The sequence below is a fragment of the Monodelphis domestica genome, chromosome 6 (assembly GCF_027887165.1).
Source record: "Monodelphis domestica isolate mMonDom1 chromosome 6, mMonDom1.pri, whole genome shotgun sequence".
Lineage (NCBI taxonomy): Eukaryota > Metazoa > Chordata > Mammalia > Didelphimorphia > Didelphidae > Monodelphis > Monodelphis domestica.
The window spans coordinates 221,210,708-221,232,065 of NC_077232.1; the positions used below are offsets into that span (position 1 = coordinate 221,210,708).

General features: G+C 34.7%; 1 protein-coding gene across 2 annotated transcripts in view; it reads left to right on the forward strand.

Moving 5' to 3' along the window:
* The window catches only part of WDR17 (WD repeat domain 17), a 136,067-nt gene that overhangs the window by 86,745 nt on the left and 27,964 nt on the right, over positions 1 to 21,358 (forward strand). For both annotated transcript variants that reach the window (XM_003341401.4, XM_003341400.4), the window contains exons 12-19: positions 2,571 to 2,735; positions 9,777 to 9,979; positions 11,271 to 11,420; positions 11,506 to 11,636; positions 11,999 to 12,124; positions 13,321 to 13,476; positions 15,244 to 15,308; positions 19,471 to 19,603. In XM_003341401.4, coding sequence (XP_003341449.1) covers positions 2,571 to 2,735; positions 9,777 to 9,979; positions 11,271 to 11,420; positions 11,506 to 11,636; positions 11,999 to 12,124; positions 13,321 to 13,476; positions 15,244 to 15,308; positions 19,471 to 19,603 — 1,129 coding nt within the window. The remainder of the gene's footprint in view (positions 1 to 2,570; positions 2,736 to 9,776; positions 9,980 to 11,270; positions 11,421 to 11,505; positions 11,637 to 11,998; positions 12,125 to 13,320; positions 13,477 to 15,243; positions 15,309 to 19,470; positions 19,604 to 21,358) is intronic.

Here is a 21,358-nt window from a genome sequence, read left to right on the forward strand (position 1 = left end):
TCCTGTCCCTTCCTGGAACCTGGGCATTGTGCAATCTGGTGTTTCTTCTATATCCTACCACATCCTATCCTAGGGCCTATCACAAATAGGGACTGTTTTACTAGCTACTTATTAGTATATAGGGAACTAGGGATGCTCAATATAGATATGGTCCCTGAGCTCTGTGTACTTAAAAACTATTGATATCATGTTTCAGATTTGTTCATAGGAAACATTTTGTGGTTTTTAATAGAACTCATCAGAGAAACATTGAAAATATTTTAAAACTCTCATACTTTACTATGGAATGAGTAAATTATGGGGCAAATAATTTGTATCTTGGGCTTTGCATATAGTAGGCACCTGATAAATTCTGGTTAAATGAATCAATGTGCCCAATGTTATATAATATGCCTTTTTTAGTATGATATAGAATAACCTTTAATATATATGACAGCTGTGCTTTTGAGCATCAAGGTAAAAACAGGGTTAAACTATTTTATTACTAATACCTACTTGTTTTATATTCGGAGAGTTTCAAAGAGATGGTGTGAAGGATGAAAGTGTCTCATCCTTGGCTTTGATCCTATCCCTTGGTTTTCTCCCTCATTAAATGCTAATAATCTAAATATATCAAATGGCACTATGGAAAAACTTAGAGCCCCAATTTAAAGTTGATGGTAGATGCAGAGGAGAAGAAACTCCATGCCTCTTTGAAAAGCTCCTTTGTCTCTTCTTTTCTGGGCTTTCACACCCCCAGTTTTTTTCTTTTCTAACCAAGTCCCTGAGATTTCTCAAACCGCAAGGTTTTCTCATAGAGTTATGGGATCTTACCCAGCATGACAGAGGTACACATGTATCTTCTTCATGTTTTATACAATTTCATACTTGTTTGAGTTCTTCCCTAGCTTAAAGCTGGGAAGACATCTTTGGTATTATGGATAATAAGTAAACAGTTAAACCCAATTGTCAGAGCCATGGCTTATGGGGAGAGAGAGAGAGAGGAAAGTGGGGAGAGGGCCTCTGGAATTTAGGAAGGCCCAGAACTTGGGAACAGATGACTAACCTGCTTAGCCAGCCCCAAACCTCTTCTTTCCTACCTACTTGCCTAGGACTTGCTGAATGGATTAGCATCCCTCTTTAGGTTCCTTATCTTTGTTCCTTGAGGCCTGGAATGTCCTGCCCTTCATTAGAGGGCATTCCATTAGAGGTAGATAGCATGCTGGCCTGGAATAAGAAAGACAAGAGTTAAATCTGACTTCAGACATTTATTAGCTATGGGACTTGAACAAGTCTCTTAAATCTGTCCGCCTCAGTTTTCTTATCTGTAAAATGAGGATAATACCTACCTCCCAGAGTTCTTATAAGTATGAAATGAGTTAATCTGTAAATCTGTAAATGTCAAATTTTATGTGTGTGTATATATATATAATATATGTATATGTGAATACTTCAACCTATTAAAAACCATTCCAGTCCCTCAAAATCTAATACAAACTCCTCATGCTTCATAGAGTCTTTTCGGACCTTACTTATAAAGCAGGATCCTTTCTTACACTTCACATTGTACTCTACTCTCATCAGCATGCTATAGTAAAAGGAATGTTGGTATAATGAGAGACAGAATGTTATAATAGAGAGAATACTGGTCTACAGAGTCAAGAGTGATCTTAGTCTGAATTCCACCCTTATAGCTGTGTGATTATGGGAAAATCACTGATCTTTCTGTGCCTTAATATTCTCTAATACCTGAAGAACTTTTCTAAAAACATTGTGAGAGACAAAGGAGATAATATATTTTAAAAGTCTTTGTAAACCTTAAAGAAGTCAATAAGCTCTCGGCTTCATTAACATGTTTGATTTTGGAATAGAATTATTTGTGTGGCATACCCCTCAACTACAGTAGGAGATCCATGAGAGAGAATAATCTACTTGATTCTTCTTAGTTTGCCCTTCCATGCCCCCACACCAACTTGTTTGTTTGGATGGGCTTCAGATGAATTTAAAAGACAAAATAGTAAAACTGCCTGAAGGGTTTCCATTTAATAAAGTAACATGACAATTACCTTTTTGAGGTTTTTAAGGTTCAGGGAAGTTTTAAGGACAAAGAAATGATAGGGAAAAGCAATGAACCTGCTCTAATCAGCAGCAGGCTAGGAAATTTTGCAGGAAGCTGGTATCTCAGAACAACTGAGTCCATACTAATCCTATAATGAACTTACATGAAAAAGGAATTGCTGTAATCTTTTAAGGCTTTTATAAATTGTGGGGAATTTAAGGAAAGAACCAGAATTACTTCTCCTTAGTTGGCAGAGCCCATGTGCTTTGAAACTTATGCAAATACTTCTCACTTGTATGAAATCAATTGAACAGAACAGTCCTAGAGAAGGTTTGTATGAAATGGAAGCCCTGAGTTCTAAGGAGATGGGTGAATTTTTCTTGTAAAGATATATAGAAATACAATATGTTTTTATTTAAGTTGGCTTATAGTCTAAATTTTTCATAGGAATTATAGCTGCTCTCAATTTTTGAGTTTGTATTGATACTATAAATAATTCCCATTTCTGATGATCATATTGATAATATTGCAGAGATATGATAGCTACTGGCTGTGAAGACAAAAATGTCCGTGTTTATTACTTAGCCACCAATTCTGATCAGCCGCTGAAGGTGTTTTCTGGACATACGGCCAAGGTGTTTCATGTAAGATGGTCTCCTTTGAGAGAAGGCATACTATGCAGTGGTTCTGATGATGGGTAGGTATTCATGGATTCTAAAGATTTGATTCTTGCTCTAATTGCCCATGCCAAAATTTTAGAGCACAGGATCTAAATTTGATGAAATACTGAAAACAGACACATTTGTGTCACCACAGTACTGGTTAATAAATTAAAGTTAAGTTCCACAATTACTTAGCACATCTCAATAACATCTAACTGTATTCAAACACATCATAGTATATAATGGGTAGCATGGTATTGTGGGAAAGGTACTGCATTTGGAGACATGCAACTTGTCATCAAATTCTGGCTACTTTTTAACTGAATTGTCAAGTAATTTTACCTTTCTATACCTCAGTTTATACATATTTATAATGAAAGGACTATGAGAAAGAAGAGGTAGGAGTAAGTCCCAGATCATATACTCCATTTCAAGACTCCACTGTTCTGGCCAAGCAAAAAAGCTAAGACCTTGTTGATATAAACCAAAGTTAATATGAAATGCAGTGGAGGTTGTCATGATTATTTGCTAAACCTTTTCCAATGCCAGAGCTGAAACCAAAAAATCCTGACAAAGAAGGGTCAGAAATTATCCAAAAGGAGAAAAGGAAAGGGTGATGCTAGTAAAGAAGCAATCCCTAAGAAAATGGAGTTCAAAAAGCAGACCAGACCCAGAAAGCTAGAGGTATTGATATCAAGTATAGTGAATGATTTGTTAATAAGTGTGTGCTTCCAGTGCCTGCCTAGTTTGAAATAATAAGTTTTTTAATGAGGATTAAAAAAAATTAAGCTATACTGTTAGTATATAGAATTGCTTATTGGAAGATGTTAGAGTAGGATTTTGGGTAACACAAGGAAAAAATAAAAAAATCCATTTTATTGTTTTGGAAGGGAAAGGAATAAGGGCTTAGGGATTTGCTTATGCTTATTCTTATTTAAAACTAACTAAACTATACTAACTAGGTTACTAAACTAAAAACTTAACCAAATATTCAAATCTCATAGCAGGAGTCCAAAAACAGTTAGAGCCAGGATCTGTTGTTGTTAGGTGTCCAAGCAAGTCCTGATGTCCAAGTAAGACTGGTGCTGCCAGCAGCCAGATACAGGAACTCCTTTCTCAGTTTAACACAGGGAAATGCTCTTAATGCCTTCCTCTCAACATCCTCAGGAGACCAGAAGAAAGTCAGTTGGGCCAAATGGAATCAGATCCTGAAGCTTAGGCTCCCATGTGACCCTTGGTCACATGCCACTGTCAATCATACCTAAGTTTGCATTTTTCAGTTTTTGCACAGTTTTGTAAATTGTAAACCTTTTCATCCTTTATCACATTCCCCCCTATTGCACAAATCAAAAATCATTGGAAACACAATTTTTGAATTTGTGCACAATCTAAAATACTTACCAGTTACCTAAACTAAGAAATCTACCCAAAATAACAAACAACCTACACTCAACTATCTTACTCTAACTTACACTAACCTATTCTAAGGAATTGTAATAAGGAAAAAGGAAAAGGAAAACAAATAATGAACAAGTAAAAAAGTCAAACAGAAACAAAATCAAAACAGCAAATATCATCAAACAAAACATGAACATAACTTCCATGCAAATATCAAACTTAAAATACTCTTATCAGTTAAAACAGAACATTGTACTACTATTGCAGTACATTAACATTTAACTTAGAGAAAAAATTTTGAAAATCACAATAAACACAACATTGCATAAGTTTTACAATGAAAATCAAACCAAACATCAAACCAGTTATGCAAATACATGTAACAAAAGATATTAATGAGCTAGGTACATAATTTACATGTATAGTACATACAAAATATACATGTATGCTATACATATGCACATATATAGACTTATGTACAATTAATATTTATACATAGTTTACATGTCTACATACATTATAATACAATTAATTTACAATCCTATTATATACCCTATTTACATATATTTATATATTTACTTACAATTATGTTTGATATGTGATATCATATGTTGTTTGTGTTGTATAATGTATGATGTAGTGCAAGTCAGTATCCAATTTTCTTATCTTACTTAATATTACCTAACTAATTTCTATCTTTCAAATAACCTAACCAAATTTCTATACCTAAACTAAATCTAAGTATGTAACTACATTTTGTTAGTACATAACATATCTATAGCAAATCATAACATTGTTAGTACCCTAACTATACATTGTTTCACTCATTTAAGTAGTGATTCAATGTAACCTAAGCATGTTCATGTTTTGTGTTTGTCTTCTTATGTTGTTACTTTTGCTGTGTCATGCTGTTTTGCTATTTCAAATGTCTGTGTTACTGTTATAAAAGAGTTATGTTACTGTTGTATGCAACATACTTACTCCTACTTCTTGAATATCCTTCTGCAATACCATAGTTATAAATATATTTGTGTTTGTATGTGAATAAATGCTATGTCATTATTTACTATACTACATTACCCAAAGTATAAAGTTTATCCTGAAATCCTCTTCATGCCTTCCTCTCAACTTCCTCAGGAAACCAGAAGAAAGTCAGTTGGGCCAAATGGAATCTTCCCAGATCCTGAAACTCAGGCTCCCATGTGACCCTTGGTCACATGCCACTGTCAATCATACCTAGGTTGGCATTTTTCAGTTTTTGCACAGTTTTGCAAATTGCAAATCTTTTCATCCTGAATTCTCCTCTTCATCTGCATTGTCCTCTTCTATCCTCTTCTGCAGGAATGGTCCTCTCCCTACTGATCTTTTTGACTACAGACTCAATTTGACTGATGATTCTATCTTTCTGCAATCTCTTCTTCATTTCCTTCTTCTTCAATGATTTGTACATTTTCATTATTTATACCATGTGCTAATTTTATATGTGAACAGTGATAACAAGAATCTCTACCCAAAACTTTTACTGAAGATGGAGAAACCAACACAATAGTGTAAGGACCTAATCAACTTCCTTGTGTTGCTGATGTTTTTGCAAATTTTTTTACATATACCATATCTCCTGGTTCATAATTTTGAAGAGAATAATCCGAAGGACAAGTTTGAATTAATACTTCCATATCATGTAATTCTTTTAGTCTTTGTGGTAAAGCATTTAAGAAAGAAGCAAGTTGACAATCTCCTCCTAAGAGAGATGTATAGACTGTCTTACAAGTTTTTGCTTGTAGTGGAGCATGTCCAAAGAGCATTTCATTGGATGATATATGCAAATCTGCTCTTGGTTTTGTACATAAGTAAAACAAAACTATGGGAAGAATCTCTGGCTATTTGAGATGAGTTTCAGCACAGAGCTTCCCCACCATAGTCTTTCTTTCCTTATTCACGCGTTCAACTTGCCCAGAACTTTGGGGATGATAAGGCACATGATATTTTGGTGTTATTCCTAGATTTTCATAGACTCTTTTCAGGATGTCTTGAGTGAAATAGGATCCTTTATCAGAGTCTATTGTTAATGGTACTCCAAATCTAGGTGTAATTTCCTTAATCAATACTATCACCACAAAGTTAGCCGTATTTGTATTTGAGGGGAAAGTTTCAGGCCATTTGGTAAATCTATCAACAATTACCAAGCAAAACTTGTATCTTCCAGCTTTTGGCATGCTGATGTAATCAATCTGCAGACTCTCAAATGGACAATATGCCAAAGTTCTACCACCTAAATCTTTCTGTCTGAATGCTCCTTGATTGAATTTTTGGCAAACAGAACAGCTTGAGCAGATCTTATTTGCTACAGTACTTATTCCAGGAGCAACCCATTGCCTCTTTACAGTGTCAATTACAGCTTCAGTACCAAAATGACCTTTTGTGTGAATGACTTGACACAAATAGGTATACAGGTCTTTTGGTAACAGCAGCTTTCCTGTATCTGTTAACCACATACCATGTTCTTTTCTAGTTCCAACCTTCTCTTTCCATTTTTGTATTTCTGAGTCTATATAAGCTTTTTCTAGATCATCAGATTCTATAGTTGATAAGTTCATAATATACACTGGGGCACTTCTGGCCTCAAATTTTTCCATTATGCCAGTTCTATGATTTCCTTTAGAAACTGAATCTCTTCCATTAGTATGACTTCTACAATAGATTACTGCTACTTGTTTAGGTTTCTGGATAGCATCTAACAGCTCAGTTATTATTTCTACATGAGCAATTGGTTTTCCCGATGCAGTAATAAAACCACGTTGTTTCCATATCTTTCCTATAGCATGACAAACAGAAAAAGCATAATGAGAGTCTGTGTAAATGTTTGCACTTTTACCAGCTTCCAGAAGAAATGCTTGCTTTAAAGCGATCAACTCTGCAGTTTGAGTGCTAAGGTTACTTAGGTAATGATCCATACCACAGTGTCTCAAATTCTGTGACAACTGTAGCACCTGTACATCTATTTCCATTACACAAATATGAAGATCCATCCGTGAATAAAACCAAATCTGGATTTTCAATTGGAGTGTCTTTTAAATCCATCCTTGGCATATCCACTAGATCTACTACTTCTAAACATTCATGTAATAGTTCACCATTCTTTGGCAAATCAGGAAGAAGTGTAGCTGGGTTTAATATACTATACCTTTTCAATGTGATGCTTTTGCTACCTAGAAATATAATTTTATACTTAGATATTCGTTGGTCTGAATATGGTTGAATACTAAATTTTCTCATTAGTGCTTCTATTTGATGTGAACAAAATACTGTCAATAGGCATCCCAAAACAAATTCTGATGACTTTTGAACTAACACAGATGCAGCAGCTACACCTCTTAAACAAGGAACTGTACCTGCAGCAATTGGATCTAGCTGACAACTATAGTATCCAATTGGACAATAACTTTGTCCTAGTCTGTGTCAGTACATCAGATGCAATACCTTTGGTCTCATGCACAAATATTTGAAAAGGTTTGGTATAGTCTGGGATTCCAAGAGCTGGTGCAGATAAAATTGCTTCCTTTAGCTTACTTAAGGCTTGCAGATATTCAGGTTTAAGTTTCAGAGATCCTGGCTCTATATTCCTGGTTAGATATGTTAAACATTTAGTAATTTCTCTATATGCAGGTATCTATTGTCTACAAAAACCAGTTGTCCCAAGAATAGCTCTGAGTAGCTTCTTGGTCCTAGGTGCACTCAGTTTCTGGATATCAGCTATTCTTTTCTTAGTAATACTTCTGGAACCCTTTGACAACACAAAACCGTGATATTCAAAGTAAGGCAAAACCCACTGAAGTTTTGCTTTAGAGATTTTATGTCCATGTTTATATAATTCAATCAAAAGAATCTTGCTATCTCTAAAATGCACTTTAGCAGATGGAGATGCTAGGAGGATATCATCTACAAAATGCACTATATTACTTTCCTTGAATGATATTGTTTTAAAGTCTCTGTTCAAAATTTGAGAGAATTGGCTTGGGCTGTCACAGAAGCAAACCTTTTCATCCTTTATCACAAAGAAAAGTACAAATATCATTGATAGGCTTAGATTGCAGCATATGGAATTTGCTAGATTTAAGAGAAAACATCTTGATAATGAAGGTGGCTTAACATTGAAAGAGATTATGAGTGAGAGAATGTGAAATCTCTGAACATTATGAAAAAGAAGACATCATTAACTAACTATGATGACTTAGGTATTTTATAAATAGAAGGCACAGAGATAAACACAGGTGATTTCCCATGGCTAACCCTGTTAAATAAATTTCAACCTTGTCATTTTCTAGGATTCTGCTTCAAACATCTTGCCTTATACTTTGAATAGTTTAATTTTTTAAAACATTAGAACCCAGCTCATCCAGCTCTCTATATAAAATTCCTTAAAATAATCTAGGTAATTTACTTAAAGTGTGACTAGTATTTGATAATCAAGTATATTCCTGTTTAGAGGCTTGAAATTTATCTGGCATATTGTCCAACTTAATCATATTTATAATTATGAAATCTTATAGGGCATTCATTTCTTACATTGTCTTTGATGGAAGACTTGTGTGTGTATGTGTGAATAACCCTGTGGAGTTTCCTAGTTTCCTAGGTTTAACGATCAGACATTATGACCCCAAAATACATTAAATGGGGCATGTAGAGCCAACCTATATCTTAATGACAAAGATATCTTTTCATATTGTCCCTTCAAAAATATTGAGTAATTATCATTATTAAATCTGGAAGAGATGTTAGAAATCATCTAGTTCTTTATCCTCACTCCACCTCTTCTACTTACAGTAGAAGTAACTATTTGAGAGTAATGAATGAATGAATAAAATGTCTCAATCATTTACTTTGTCCAAAGCACTGAGGGAACAAATAGATGATTTCTATATGGTCATATTTTGAGGAATAAAATTTACAAATGGAGCTGGCATTTCAGGATTTAAAATGAATGTATTTTTAATGAGTTAATTTTCATAGTGATAGTTGTAAGGTTGATTTAAGTTAATTCTTGTTTAATAATGACCAAGGCAAGTGTATTATTAGAAAACATAAGATACATGAATAAATGAGGAAAATAGTAATTTGTCCATAAATATAATGATTTAATGCTTTTTTAATTTTTAAAAATAACACATTTTTGAAGGTATTATTTTCTAATGTAAAAATAGTTATTTTATTTTTTTATTGTTGTTGTTATTAACTAACCAAAATATTTTAGAAGAAATTCAGCAAACTAGTTACATTTTATCTTTGGCTATATGAACATTTACTTTTAAGAAAGTTACTTCTTTAAATAAATGCTCTACCTTTAAACTTTTGGTATGCTTGTAAAGGATAATAAAACAAAACTATAAAAAAAAACTATGTAGTCTATATTCTTTGCCCAAAATGCAAATGGCTAATAATTTAAAGCCACTTAATATTAAAATTATTCACTTGAAATAGACTAAAAGCTTAAAAATCATGTCTAATTATATTATTCCAACAAAAACATTAAATTTCATTTCCATGTGTTTTAAAATAAGAAATTTTTTAATGCTTTCTAGAAACAGAAAAAATGAATACCAAGTGATAATATTATACTTTTAGGACAATTTTATCTTTTAGCTAAATTAAAGTTTATATTGTATCTGTCCTATTTTCAGTACTGTTCGAATATGGGATTATACACAAGATGCTTGCATAAATATACTTACTGGACATACCGCACCTGTCCGGGGATTAATGTGGAATACTGAAATCCCCTATCTACTAATATCGGGCAGCTGGGATAGTACTATCCGGGTGTGGGATACTCGAGAAGGAACCTGTCTGGATACTGTATATGACCATGGTGCAGATGTATATGGTAACTGTTGTTTTTTACCATTAAAATTACTTCTTTTATTAATAGCACCTGCATTTTGCCAATACCCATTTATTTGTTTATTTATGAATATCCATTTATTTATTTAAATAATAATATTTGCCTAAAAATCTTGAACTACTTCATGTAAGGTATGGGAAATCTGATTGTTAACCTCACCCAAATTGATGGCCTTAAATTCTTGCTGGGAAAAATCAGTGGATGTATTAGAGTTGCAGAAACAGTTGCTTTGGGAAGTCTAACCCATGATGCTTTGGCCCATAGGCATATGATTGAAGTAAAAGAGAGAAGGAGGGTGAGCATCTTTTACAGTCATTAAATTCAGAAATGGTTGCTCTTCAATTACATATTCATCTCATAGCTAGTTACTTGCTTCCAACCATTGGCTATTATAATCATGTATATTTTATAGACATTTAATAAATCATGTTAACTATCTGATTGACAGTTTTACCTAGTGTTAAGATTCACTTCTCTTAAAAATCACAATTTGTGAGAGAAATAGCTTTATTGTTTTAAAAATCATGTTCTACATTTCTCATGTTTATGTAAAAGCCTTTAGTTTAACACTGCAGTATTCCCATCCCACCCCCAGAAGTATTTGACCTTTAAAAGCAGAGAAGAAATGTTGAGGTTCTTTCAATGAATTCATTTGTACTTCTCTGGAATGGGCCTTAGAGAACAATAGTCCCTTGAAGAATTTCTGGGTTTACAGCATATATTTATGGCTATTAGGCAATCAAGAGCTCAAGTAGATATAATTGGGAGGAGGGAATAATTATTCTGATTGCTGCCACCACTGAAGGCCTCAGGGTAAGCTATGTAGATCAACCACTTTCCTAGTTGGATAATTTTCTTTAGTGACTTTCTGGGGAACCAGAAATGCACATTGTTATCACAGTGCTAACATGGATGTCTGCATGAACTGCAATATTCCACTCCAGAAACCTCTATAATGTGCAATGCCTGCCCCCAAAAACCAAGGATCCTTTTTTGCAAAAACTGAACAAAAGAGTATGTACCATGCCAAGGGAAAATTCTGGTATTAGCCCGCAAAAACAAGCACTTCTTGCTTGTAGAATAAGGGCATTAGACAGTTTTTTGCAATATGGTGGGAAATGTAAATAGGGCATACATTTGAGATCATCCCTTAGATATTTACAATATTATGTCAAATTTAACTTTGTAGATGTTTTGCTAATCTTATACAAAAATGTAAATGATCTTGAAATATTTTTGTTTGAGGTTAAATAATCTAAATCTTTCCATTTAGGATTAACGTGCCATCCAAGTCGTCCCTTCACGATGGCATCGTGCTCCCGTGATTCCACAGTGAGACTCTGGTCATTAATACCTTTAATCACTCCTCTACAAATAAACATTCTGGCAGATAAATCTTGGGAAGAAATCATTGGGAACACTGGTACTAAACATAAATACATTTTAAATTCTCTTAACTAATATTTTACAATGAACTGTTTTTCTCATTCACCGAATTTTGTTCTTAGATCGTGCTATGGAACCAAGTGCCCCACCTCTCTTGTGTGGTAAAGTATCAAGAGAGATGAAGCAAGACATAGAAAAACTGACAAGTAATCTGCGAGGAAGAAAACTAAGATGGTTTTCAGAATGTTTATCAGTGAGTATTCTACAACTTCAAAAGGAACTTTCCCCTACATTTAGCCACAATGGGCTTTTTTCCCCTTTCCTTTTATTTATTTCTAATAGTCTTATGGTGTAATTAAATGGGTTCTGAACTGAGAGTCAGCAGACCTCACTTTGAATTTGTGGACAAGTCATGTTCATTTCTTTGAGCCTCAGTTTCCTCATGAGTCATGTAAATAATATTCCTTGCTTTATGTACTTCATAGGAATCTTCTGGAAAAATGCCTTGTAAACTTTATAGGATCATATAAATAAGAATTATGATTATGATGGAGGTGTTTTAAAAAGCCCTTAAATTCACTATTGTCTATCTGATGTTTCCATTTTAATCTTTAGCCTCCAGGAGGCAGCAAAAATTTATGGGACCTAGTTGCAGTAATACAAGGACAAGATGATAGTTTACTTCCCCAGGATTACTCCAAAGGAATTATGCATATGAAACATCTGGTTAGATTTAAAACTGTAAGTAAAGCAAACAAATAAGCCTGCTGTTGTTCTTCATCTCATTTGGCTGGAGTTGGGGGAAACTCTTTTCACAGGTGATCATGAAAAGCAAAAAAAGGAGACAAACTTTGTTATGGATTGAATCTAATTTATTTTTAACTCTCTGGAGCCATTCTTCAGACTCAGAAGCACCACAGTGAATGAGTTAATATTCACTCACTGTTCTTTGTTCAATATTTCATATATTTCTATCTCTTGCATTGGTGAGGTAGGCCAGTGAGCAATCTTTTGGCATTGAAAGGGGTTCTAAAACATCTGGCTCATACCCGAGTAGCAATTTCCTCTACAGTGTTCTCAATAAGTGGCCACTCATCTTTCTCTGAAAGACCTTCAGTGATGGAAAATTCATAGACCATTGATATTCTGAACAACTCTGTTAGAATTCTTTGCTATTACATCTCTTGTTTGAAATATTATGCTTCCCCTAATGTGCCCTAAGATTGCATTAGCTATTTTGGCCATCATGTCACATTGCTGATTATTTGAGGAAAAAAATGTGAAAGCAAGAAATGAAGTAAGTATAGACTAACCCATCCTTGTAAATAAATTTTCATGGAATATCATGTTTCTGAAGTCTCTGGACAATGGCATTAGTTGAAAGAGTTGTTAGAGTTTGAAATCAATAAGCAAGACAATGTAAGATGACCCTTAAAGTTCCTTGGTTGCTTTTTTCTCAGAGAGAAAAAAATCTACAAAAAGACAGAATCCTTATAAACCTCGTACAGTACTATGGGTAACAACCCAAATCAGGTGAGAGAATGATTGACTCACTGCAGATCATTTTGGGATGAATACTCAAAACACATTGACTATTTAGAGTGAGTCAATCATTTTTGCATTTCAAAGACAAAATGTCTTTCTTCCTTCAATCTCAGTTTTATAATTTCATAATTAGCACCTGCTACTGACTTTTATGAGTGCAAATATATCATGTATTTGGGTATTATTGAAAATGTCATCTTCCCACCTGCCTCTCCATAAATCTTAGTTCTACTTTCTGTTAAGCAGGAAAAATTTTAATTGATGGATATTTTAAAACGAAATTCATAATTCCAATACTAAAAGTCATTTATTGTATGTATTGAACTTGTGGTTATTTCTATTTGCAATGACTGTTGTATCACCGAATTTGTTAAATAATTTCCTTTTTCTAGTCCAAAGCACAAGAACTAACCACAGTCAAAATGTCTAAGTTTGGAGGTGGCATTGGTGCACCTAGTAAGGAAGAACGCCTGAAGGAAGCTGCTGAGATACACTTGAGATTAGGACACATTCAAAGATACTGTGAGCTTATGGTTGAACTTGGAGAGGTAAGATGTCCCTCAAAAATAATGATCACATCCGAAAGCTTCATATATTACATTTATTGAATTTAAATAATAATTTTCTGACTAAAAATCAAACCACATATACAGATAAAGTAGTATTAGTTTGGAGGTAGAATTACAAGTCTATATCATTTACTTGTTGGAGGTCTTTGCCTACCCCCAAACCCCCAACCCTCAAATAGCCTGTTCCTACCATTTCATTCCTACCATTCATTGGAATACTGTTTCAAATATTATTAGAAGTAGTGATTAAAAGTAACAGCTAAACCTCACAAGAACCAGATAAGGCATTTCCAACAATAGAGTATCAGTTAAAGGAGCTTTAGGAATTCCAGTGTCTCAACTCTCGTGTCATAAAGCAAGTTTAAAAATCTTTTGTGATGATTGTGCCATTTTCACAGTTTATCCTGATACTATTTTTTTTAACCAAAGTACTCTAAATTTATACACTTATCCACACGGAGATATAACTAAAACTTTTGTATACTGTAAAAATAAATGACGATGGTGAGCTACACAAAATAGATATAATCAAAACTGTTCAATATAGGTTCAAAACTGTTTGTATACTTCTGATAGATTTAATCAAAAATATCCTCAGTGATTAAGTGAATTTCCCTTCAGGGCCAGGCATAAGAACGCTAAAGAGACTCATTATAAAAATAAAATATTTATTGAAATATATGTGGATAAAGAAGGATTTCTAATGCTAAGGGATTCTAAGTCCACCAAAATAAACTCTCAGGTTCCGCAAGGAATTGCTTCTCCTGTGTTAAAAGGTTACACTACTCCTCCCTGATTTGACCAACCCAAATTTATACTATCTAAATAAAAACTACCATTATTTAATAGTTTTCTCACTTAATAGCTAGCAAACATATTTATTCTTATGGAAGGTTTCAAGAAATTTATAATGCAAAAGGAAAATTTATCCTAGTGCATAATTCACTTCAACTTTCTTCCACATTGTCCTTGCTGTTGTAGAGATGCACAGTTTTAAAAATAATTTATATAGATAATATAAATTTTAGCATATCATAATACCTTATGAAATTATTTACTTTAGTTGATAACCAACTTTAATTATATAGCTGAATACTAGCAACAAAACGTTGATTTATTTAATTAAAACAGGCCCTGATAAAGTAAGTAAAAATTGTAGGGATGATTTACTGCTTGTTCCATGGGGAAATCAGTTCATAGCATAATGCCAAAAGAGACGGAGGAAGGAATGAATAAATAAGTGGTATTTCATACCAAATACTTAAATTATGATTAAGATCAGTGTAGAATTGTTTTTCTGTCTAAAGGATATATTTCTAACTTTGTTTTCCTTTAATAAGAGCTAAAACTTATATAGCTCTTAGAGCTTACAAAGTACTTTACAAGTATTTCATTTTATCCTCACAATAATTCTGGGAGATAGGTGCTATAAAAGATGAAGAAACTGAGGCAGATAGAGTTTAAGTTACTTACCCAGGTCACACAGCCTAGTAAGAATCTGAGGCTGGATTTGAAGTTAGGTCTTCTTTACTTTTATACTAATATTGTTTCCCTCAATGTTCACAGTTTTTTTAAATGAAAAAAATATGCTTTTAAATCTTTAATATGAAATAGAGGAATAAAAAGTCTTTGAAATCTCTAATGCCTTGTAAGACTCTAGCATGTAAAATGACAGTGAAAGATACTTAATTTAAGGGTAAAATGTGGCTGTAATCAACATAGCTGTGACGCTTTTTTCTGTTCTAGTGGGATAAAGCACTCTCAGTTGCGCCAGGGGTCTCAATGAAATACTGGAAGAAGTTAATGCAGAGGTAAGATGAAATATATGGTGAAACTATGATGTTTATGTAACAGTTAGCTTTGTAACAAAAGACTGAGAAGCCTGAAATTTCTACTTTTCTGGGTAGTTGAAGATGGCCATGATGGGGGATCATTTCTTTTCTCTTTTATCTTTAAGGAAGATATTGGGCTAGAATTATATTTATCTAATACACATCAAATATTTGAATCTAGAGGTATCATTCTTTGGTGGGGTTCAGGATAAAAGCTACAGCTGATTCTGCTCAAGCCATTCTCAGAGTTCAGAGGTTTTGTTCTTGGAACCCATCCAGGAAGTTGAGTTTCATCTCTGAGGTTAAATTCTATGAAACACTATTCAAATAATTCACATGTCCAAATATGGGACTATTAATATAGCTTAATTTATTGTATTAATTGAAAGCTGGTGCAAAATGCTCTTGGAATATCAGTAGCACTTCACTGATCAATCAATCAATCACTTACCACTGTGGAAAAAGGTCCCACACCTACTGAAAATGCAGTTGTCCATTCCATGAAGTTAAAGTAAAGGCAGGTCCTGAGAGTTAACCTAGGAATCAACACTCATTTTGGCTTGATTTTGAAAATACCTTCTCTATAAACCTAAGGAAATTATCCTTGGTGTCCCTTCCTCCTATCTCTTTGCTTCACTCCATGAGTGTAACAGAATATATTGATGCTATAAAAGGATTCCCATGGATCCCAAAGATACTGTCTTCCCCTTTAAGCAGCCCTTTAAATAGCTGCTGATGACTTTATGCTAGAGTCATGCTAGAGTCTAGCATCCTAACATGATTTCTGAGAAGGGTTGCTAGCAAATAATACCAGATAGTAATAGATCTACTTAGTGAGACCAGTTAATTTGGGTTCCATCATCATTTAGTGAATGAACCATTAGTCATGCTAGAGTCTAGCATCCTAACATGATTTCTGAGAAGGGTTGCTAGCAAATAATACCAGATAGTAATAGATCTACTTAGTGAGACCAGTTAATTTGGGTTCCATCATCATTTAGTGAATGAACCATTAGTCATGCCTCTGAGGAACAAGTAAGGAATACATTTTTCTACCCTTGGTTATTGAGCTACAGAAAAATCACAGGCCTTCTCCAAATTAAAAAAAAAAAAGAAATTAAACAAGTTAAGACTGACACAAAATCTTTAGTTTCCAGTTGCCATGGTAACAAAAACATTACTACTTACTCCATTACTTCCATACTTGCTATAACAATGAAAAAAGACTGCAGGGAATAGAGACTCTTTTTTCCAGTTTTGTTTCCAGTTGTGTTTCCAGTTTGTTTCCAGTTTGCTTGTTTGTTTGTTTACAGCTAAATGCAGTACAACCTCGAGGACAAGAGTATCTTAGGCCCTTCAGCCCTCACTAAACAACTGGAGAATTCATTTGTCTCCAGTGAATTGTAGAGCAGGTCAGTGGAGGTCATTTTTGCTTTAGGACAGCTTTTTCTTTCATCAACAAGAAGCATTTAAAGCATTTCTTATTGCTCTTTGGACCTTAGGAAAATGATCTATCGTTTTGAATTTTCTGTTCAGGCTGCCAAGGGGAATATATTGCTAGTCTTCAACAATATTACTATACTGTGGCAATCAATGGGCACTTATTAAGGACTTGTGGGGTGCCAAGTGTTGTGCAAAGTGATGAATGCAGAAAGGCACAAACTGTCTCTGCCATCAAAGAGCATAACGGAGAAAACAGCCTGAACATCAAAGGGTATATGCATAATATATAAAAAATGACTTCAGCTAGGTGATGCTGTGAAAAGAGTGCTGGTCCTCGAGTCAGGAAGACACATCTTCCTGAGTTAAAATCTGGCCTCAGATACTTTCCAGCTGGGTAACACTGGGCAATAAACCCTGTTTGCCTCTGTTTCCTCATCTGTAAAATAAACAGGAGAAAATGGCAAATCATTCTGGTATTTTTGCCAAGAAAACTTCAAAAGGAGTCATGAAGAGTTAGACACAACAAACAACTAAAAAGCAATGAAAAAGAGGGTCAAGAAGTGTCCAGAATGAGATTAGGTCAGTGAAGTGGGGAAATGAATAGAGAGCCAGGCCTTGAGACAGGAGATCCTGGATTCATTCAATCCCAATTGCCTAACCCTTATTCTTCTGCCTTGGAACTGATACTTACTATCAATTCTAAGCTAGAAAGTAAGGGTTTAAAAAAAGTCTTCAGAACTGTCCAAATATATATCTAGGAGAAATAGTGTTGGATGATAACAAAACCCAGTCATTATAATTTAACATTCATTCATATAATTGATATAAACTAGTTTTTTAATCCTTTATATGAAGAGCTGTGCTGATGTATGCTGGAAGTATTATGCTAGACAATCTTTTAATTTGATCTCATAGCTCCTCAGGGAATTTTCTAACACTCTGCATTTTTAAAGCAGAACAGATGCTAATCTATATTGGTAGAAGGAATTTCTCCAACCTTAGAATTCCCTACAGAATGAAATCACAGGTATATTTCCCACCCCACCCCCCATTAAGAAAGAAAAAACTTTCTTGTAATTCTGCTGAGCCTGTACCCAATCCTGAAGTCTATTTCTCTCTCCCTCTCCCTCTCCCTCTCCCTCCCTCTCCTCTCTCTCTCTCTCTCTCTCTCTCTCTCTCTCTCTCTCCCTCTCTCTCTCTCTCTCTCTCTCTCTCTCTCTCTCTCTCTCTCTTTCTCTCTCTCTCTCTCTCTCTCCCCCTCTCTATGTCACTCTCTTTCATTCTTTCATCTAATACTCTATCATTTATCTCTCTATTCTTCTATCATTTATTACCTTGATAAAATGTTTATCTATCATTTGTCTCTTCATCATAAAAGGAGAACTTTACAGGTCTATCATGTCTCTCAGATCCACAACTACCGTTGCAACTTTTCCCACCTGATTGCCATTCTTTCTACCCCTCTTGTCTTCTCTGGGTTGCCTCACTACTTGCTGCTATTTCTCTCTTTTTTTCCTATATTACTTGCACTCACCATTTCTTTGAATTCAGTTCTTCTTTCCTCTGCTTTCTGTGTTCCAAGGTTCTGCTTCTTTTTTTTTTTCCCTCCCATCAGCCAATCTCAACACTCCCTTGAACTTCAGGTTTTCCAAGTCATCAAACTGAACAATCATAGAGCTTTCTTGTTGCTTCATTAAGTTCACTTTCAGTGTTGGTTTTTTTTTCACTTTTTGTCTTCTCTGCATTATTAGCTTTCCCTGATTTCCATTGCTAAATACTTACCAGTTACTTGGAGAATTTACCAATGCGTGAAAACAAGACAATCAAAAATAAATGAACTAGAAACTCAACAACAGAAAGAGGAATAAATGACTAGCCAAAACTCTAAGGAAATTTGCATCTATAGAATATCATAAATGTTGTTTATTACCCAAAGGATACTGATTACTCTCCTGAGACCATTATTATTATTTCAGTGTTATAGGTCTTTTTGCTGGGGATAAAAGGAAAGAAACTTTCAGAATAAAGTTTCCCCCCTAAATTCTGTTTCCATTTCCAGATTTCTTATAGACCAGTGAATTAGCCAGGTTTTTAGCTACGATGGAATCATTTCAGAATGTGCCTTCCCCTCTCAGATTCCCTTTTGTCCATTCTGATTATGTCTTATATGTACCTAGAATGTATGTTCCTTGTCTTTTGTGTTCCTTTGTACCCCTAGTGCCTATTCCAGTGGTTAGCACAGGACAAGCACTTTGTTAAGTGCTAGCTGGCTGGCTGGCTAACTATTGAAAGATGAGGTCTGTGCTTCAAGACAGCAAAAGAAGTGGCCATTGTGTTCATCATGTTAAGGATTTCATTTTGCATCCTTGACAAAGATAGGAATCATTCTCCCTTATGTCTTCACTGGCAGTGGATCACTAGTTCAAACATAGCTCAAAAACCTATGGGCTTTCAGGCACCTCCTAGCTCACCCGTGGCTCTTTCCTTTGCCATAGGAGTAGTTAATAATACAAATATAGAAAAATCTCAAGTCTGATAGTCACCTGGGTGAGCATGGTCCCATACCTTTTCTGAGCCTCAGTTTCTTCCTTTATAAAATGGAGGTGATAAGACCAACAAGACTTGTGAGTACCACATGAAATCATGTAAATTTAATTTATTGTTAGTTTTGTAATTGGAGTATTTGATTTTTTAATAGGAGAGCAAATCAGTTAATACTGGAAGAAAATGATGATGTCATCCCATACTGCATTGCTACGGGGGATATAAAAAAGCTAGTTAATTTTTTTACTTCAAGGGGTCAACTGAAAGAAGCCCTGCTGGTTGCACAGGTACATCAAAAGATATAACTCTCATATATCATGGCAAAGTGGTTGATTATTTTAGGGAATAGGAATCTGGATTTTATTTATTTTTTATTTTTTTTAGTTATGATTATTATATTTTATTTGATAATTTCCAAGCATTATTCATTAAAGACATAGATCATTTTCTTTTCCTCCCCCCTACCCCATATAGCCGACGCGTAAATCCACTGGGCATTACATGTTTTCTTGATTTGAACCCATTGCTATGTTGATAATATTTGCATTAGAGTGTTCATTTAGAGTCTCTCCTCTGTCATGTCCCCTCAACCGCTGTATTCAGGCAGTTGCTTTTCCTCGGTGTTTCCACTCCCATAGTTGATCCTTTGCTTATGAATAGTGTTTTTTTCTCCTGGATCCCTGCAAATTGTTCAGGGACATTACACCGCCACTAATGGAGAAGTCCATTACGTTCGATTATACCACAGTGTATTAGTCCCTGTGTACAATGTTCTCCTGGTTCTGCTCCTCTCGCTCTGCATCACTTCCTGGAGGTTGTTCCAGTCTCCATGGAATTCCTCCACTTTATTATTCCTTTGAGCACAATAGTATTCCATCACCAACATATACCACAATTTGCTCAGCCATTCCCCAATTGATGGGCATCCCCTCGTTTTCCAATTTTTGGCCACCACAAAGAGCACAGCTATGAATATTTTTGTACAAGTCTTTTTGTCCATTATCTCTCTGGGGTACAGACCCAGCAATGCTATGGCTGGATCAAAGGGTAGACATTCTTTTGTCGCCCTTTGGGCATAGTTCCAAATTGCCCTCCAGAATGGTTGGATCAGTTCACAACTCCACCAGCAATGAATTAATGTCCCTACTTTGCCACATCCCCTCCAGCATTCATTACTTTCCTTTGCTGTTATGTTAGCCAATCTGCTAGGTGTGAGGTGATACCTCAGAGTTGTTTTTATTTGCATCTCTCTGATTATAAGAGATTTAGAACACTTCTTCATGTGCTTATTAATAGTTTTGATTTCTTTATCTGAGAACTGCCTATCCATATCCCTTGCCCATTTATCAATTGGAGAATGGCTTGATTTTTTGTACAATTGATTTAGCTCATTATAAATATGAGTAATTAAACCTTTGTCAGAGGTTTCTATGAAGATTTTTTCCCAATTTGTTGTTTCCCTTCTGATTTTAGTTACATTGGTTTTGTTTGTATAAAAGCTTTTTAGTTTGATGTAGTCAAAATTATTTATTTTACATTTTGTGATTCTTTCTATGTCTTGTTTGGTTTTAAAGCCTTTCCCCTCCCAAAGGTCTGACATGTATACTATTCTGTGTTTACCCAGTTTACTTATGGTTTCCTTCTTTATGTTTAAGTCACTCACCCATTTTGAATTTATCTTGGTGTAGGGTGTGAGGTGTTGATCTATTCCTAGTCTCTCCCACACTGTCTTCCAATTTTCCCAGCAGTTTTTATCGAATAGTGGATTTTTGTCCCAAAAGCTGGGATCTTTGGGTTTATCATATACTGTCTTGCTGAGGTCGCTTTCCCCCAGTCTATTCCACTGATCTTCCTTTCTGTTTCTTAGCCAGTACCAAATTGTTTTGATGACTGCTGCTTTGCAATATAGTTTAAGGTCAGGGACTGCAAGGCCCCCATCATATGTGTTTTTTTTCATTATTTCCCTGGATATCCTTGATCTTTTGTTCTTCCAAATGAACTTTGTTATGGTTTTTTCTAAATCAGTGAAGAAGTATTTTGGT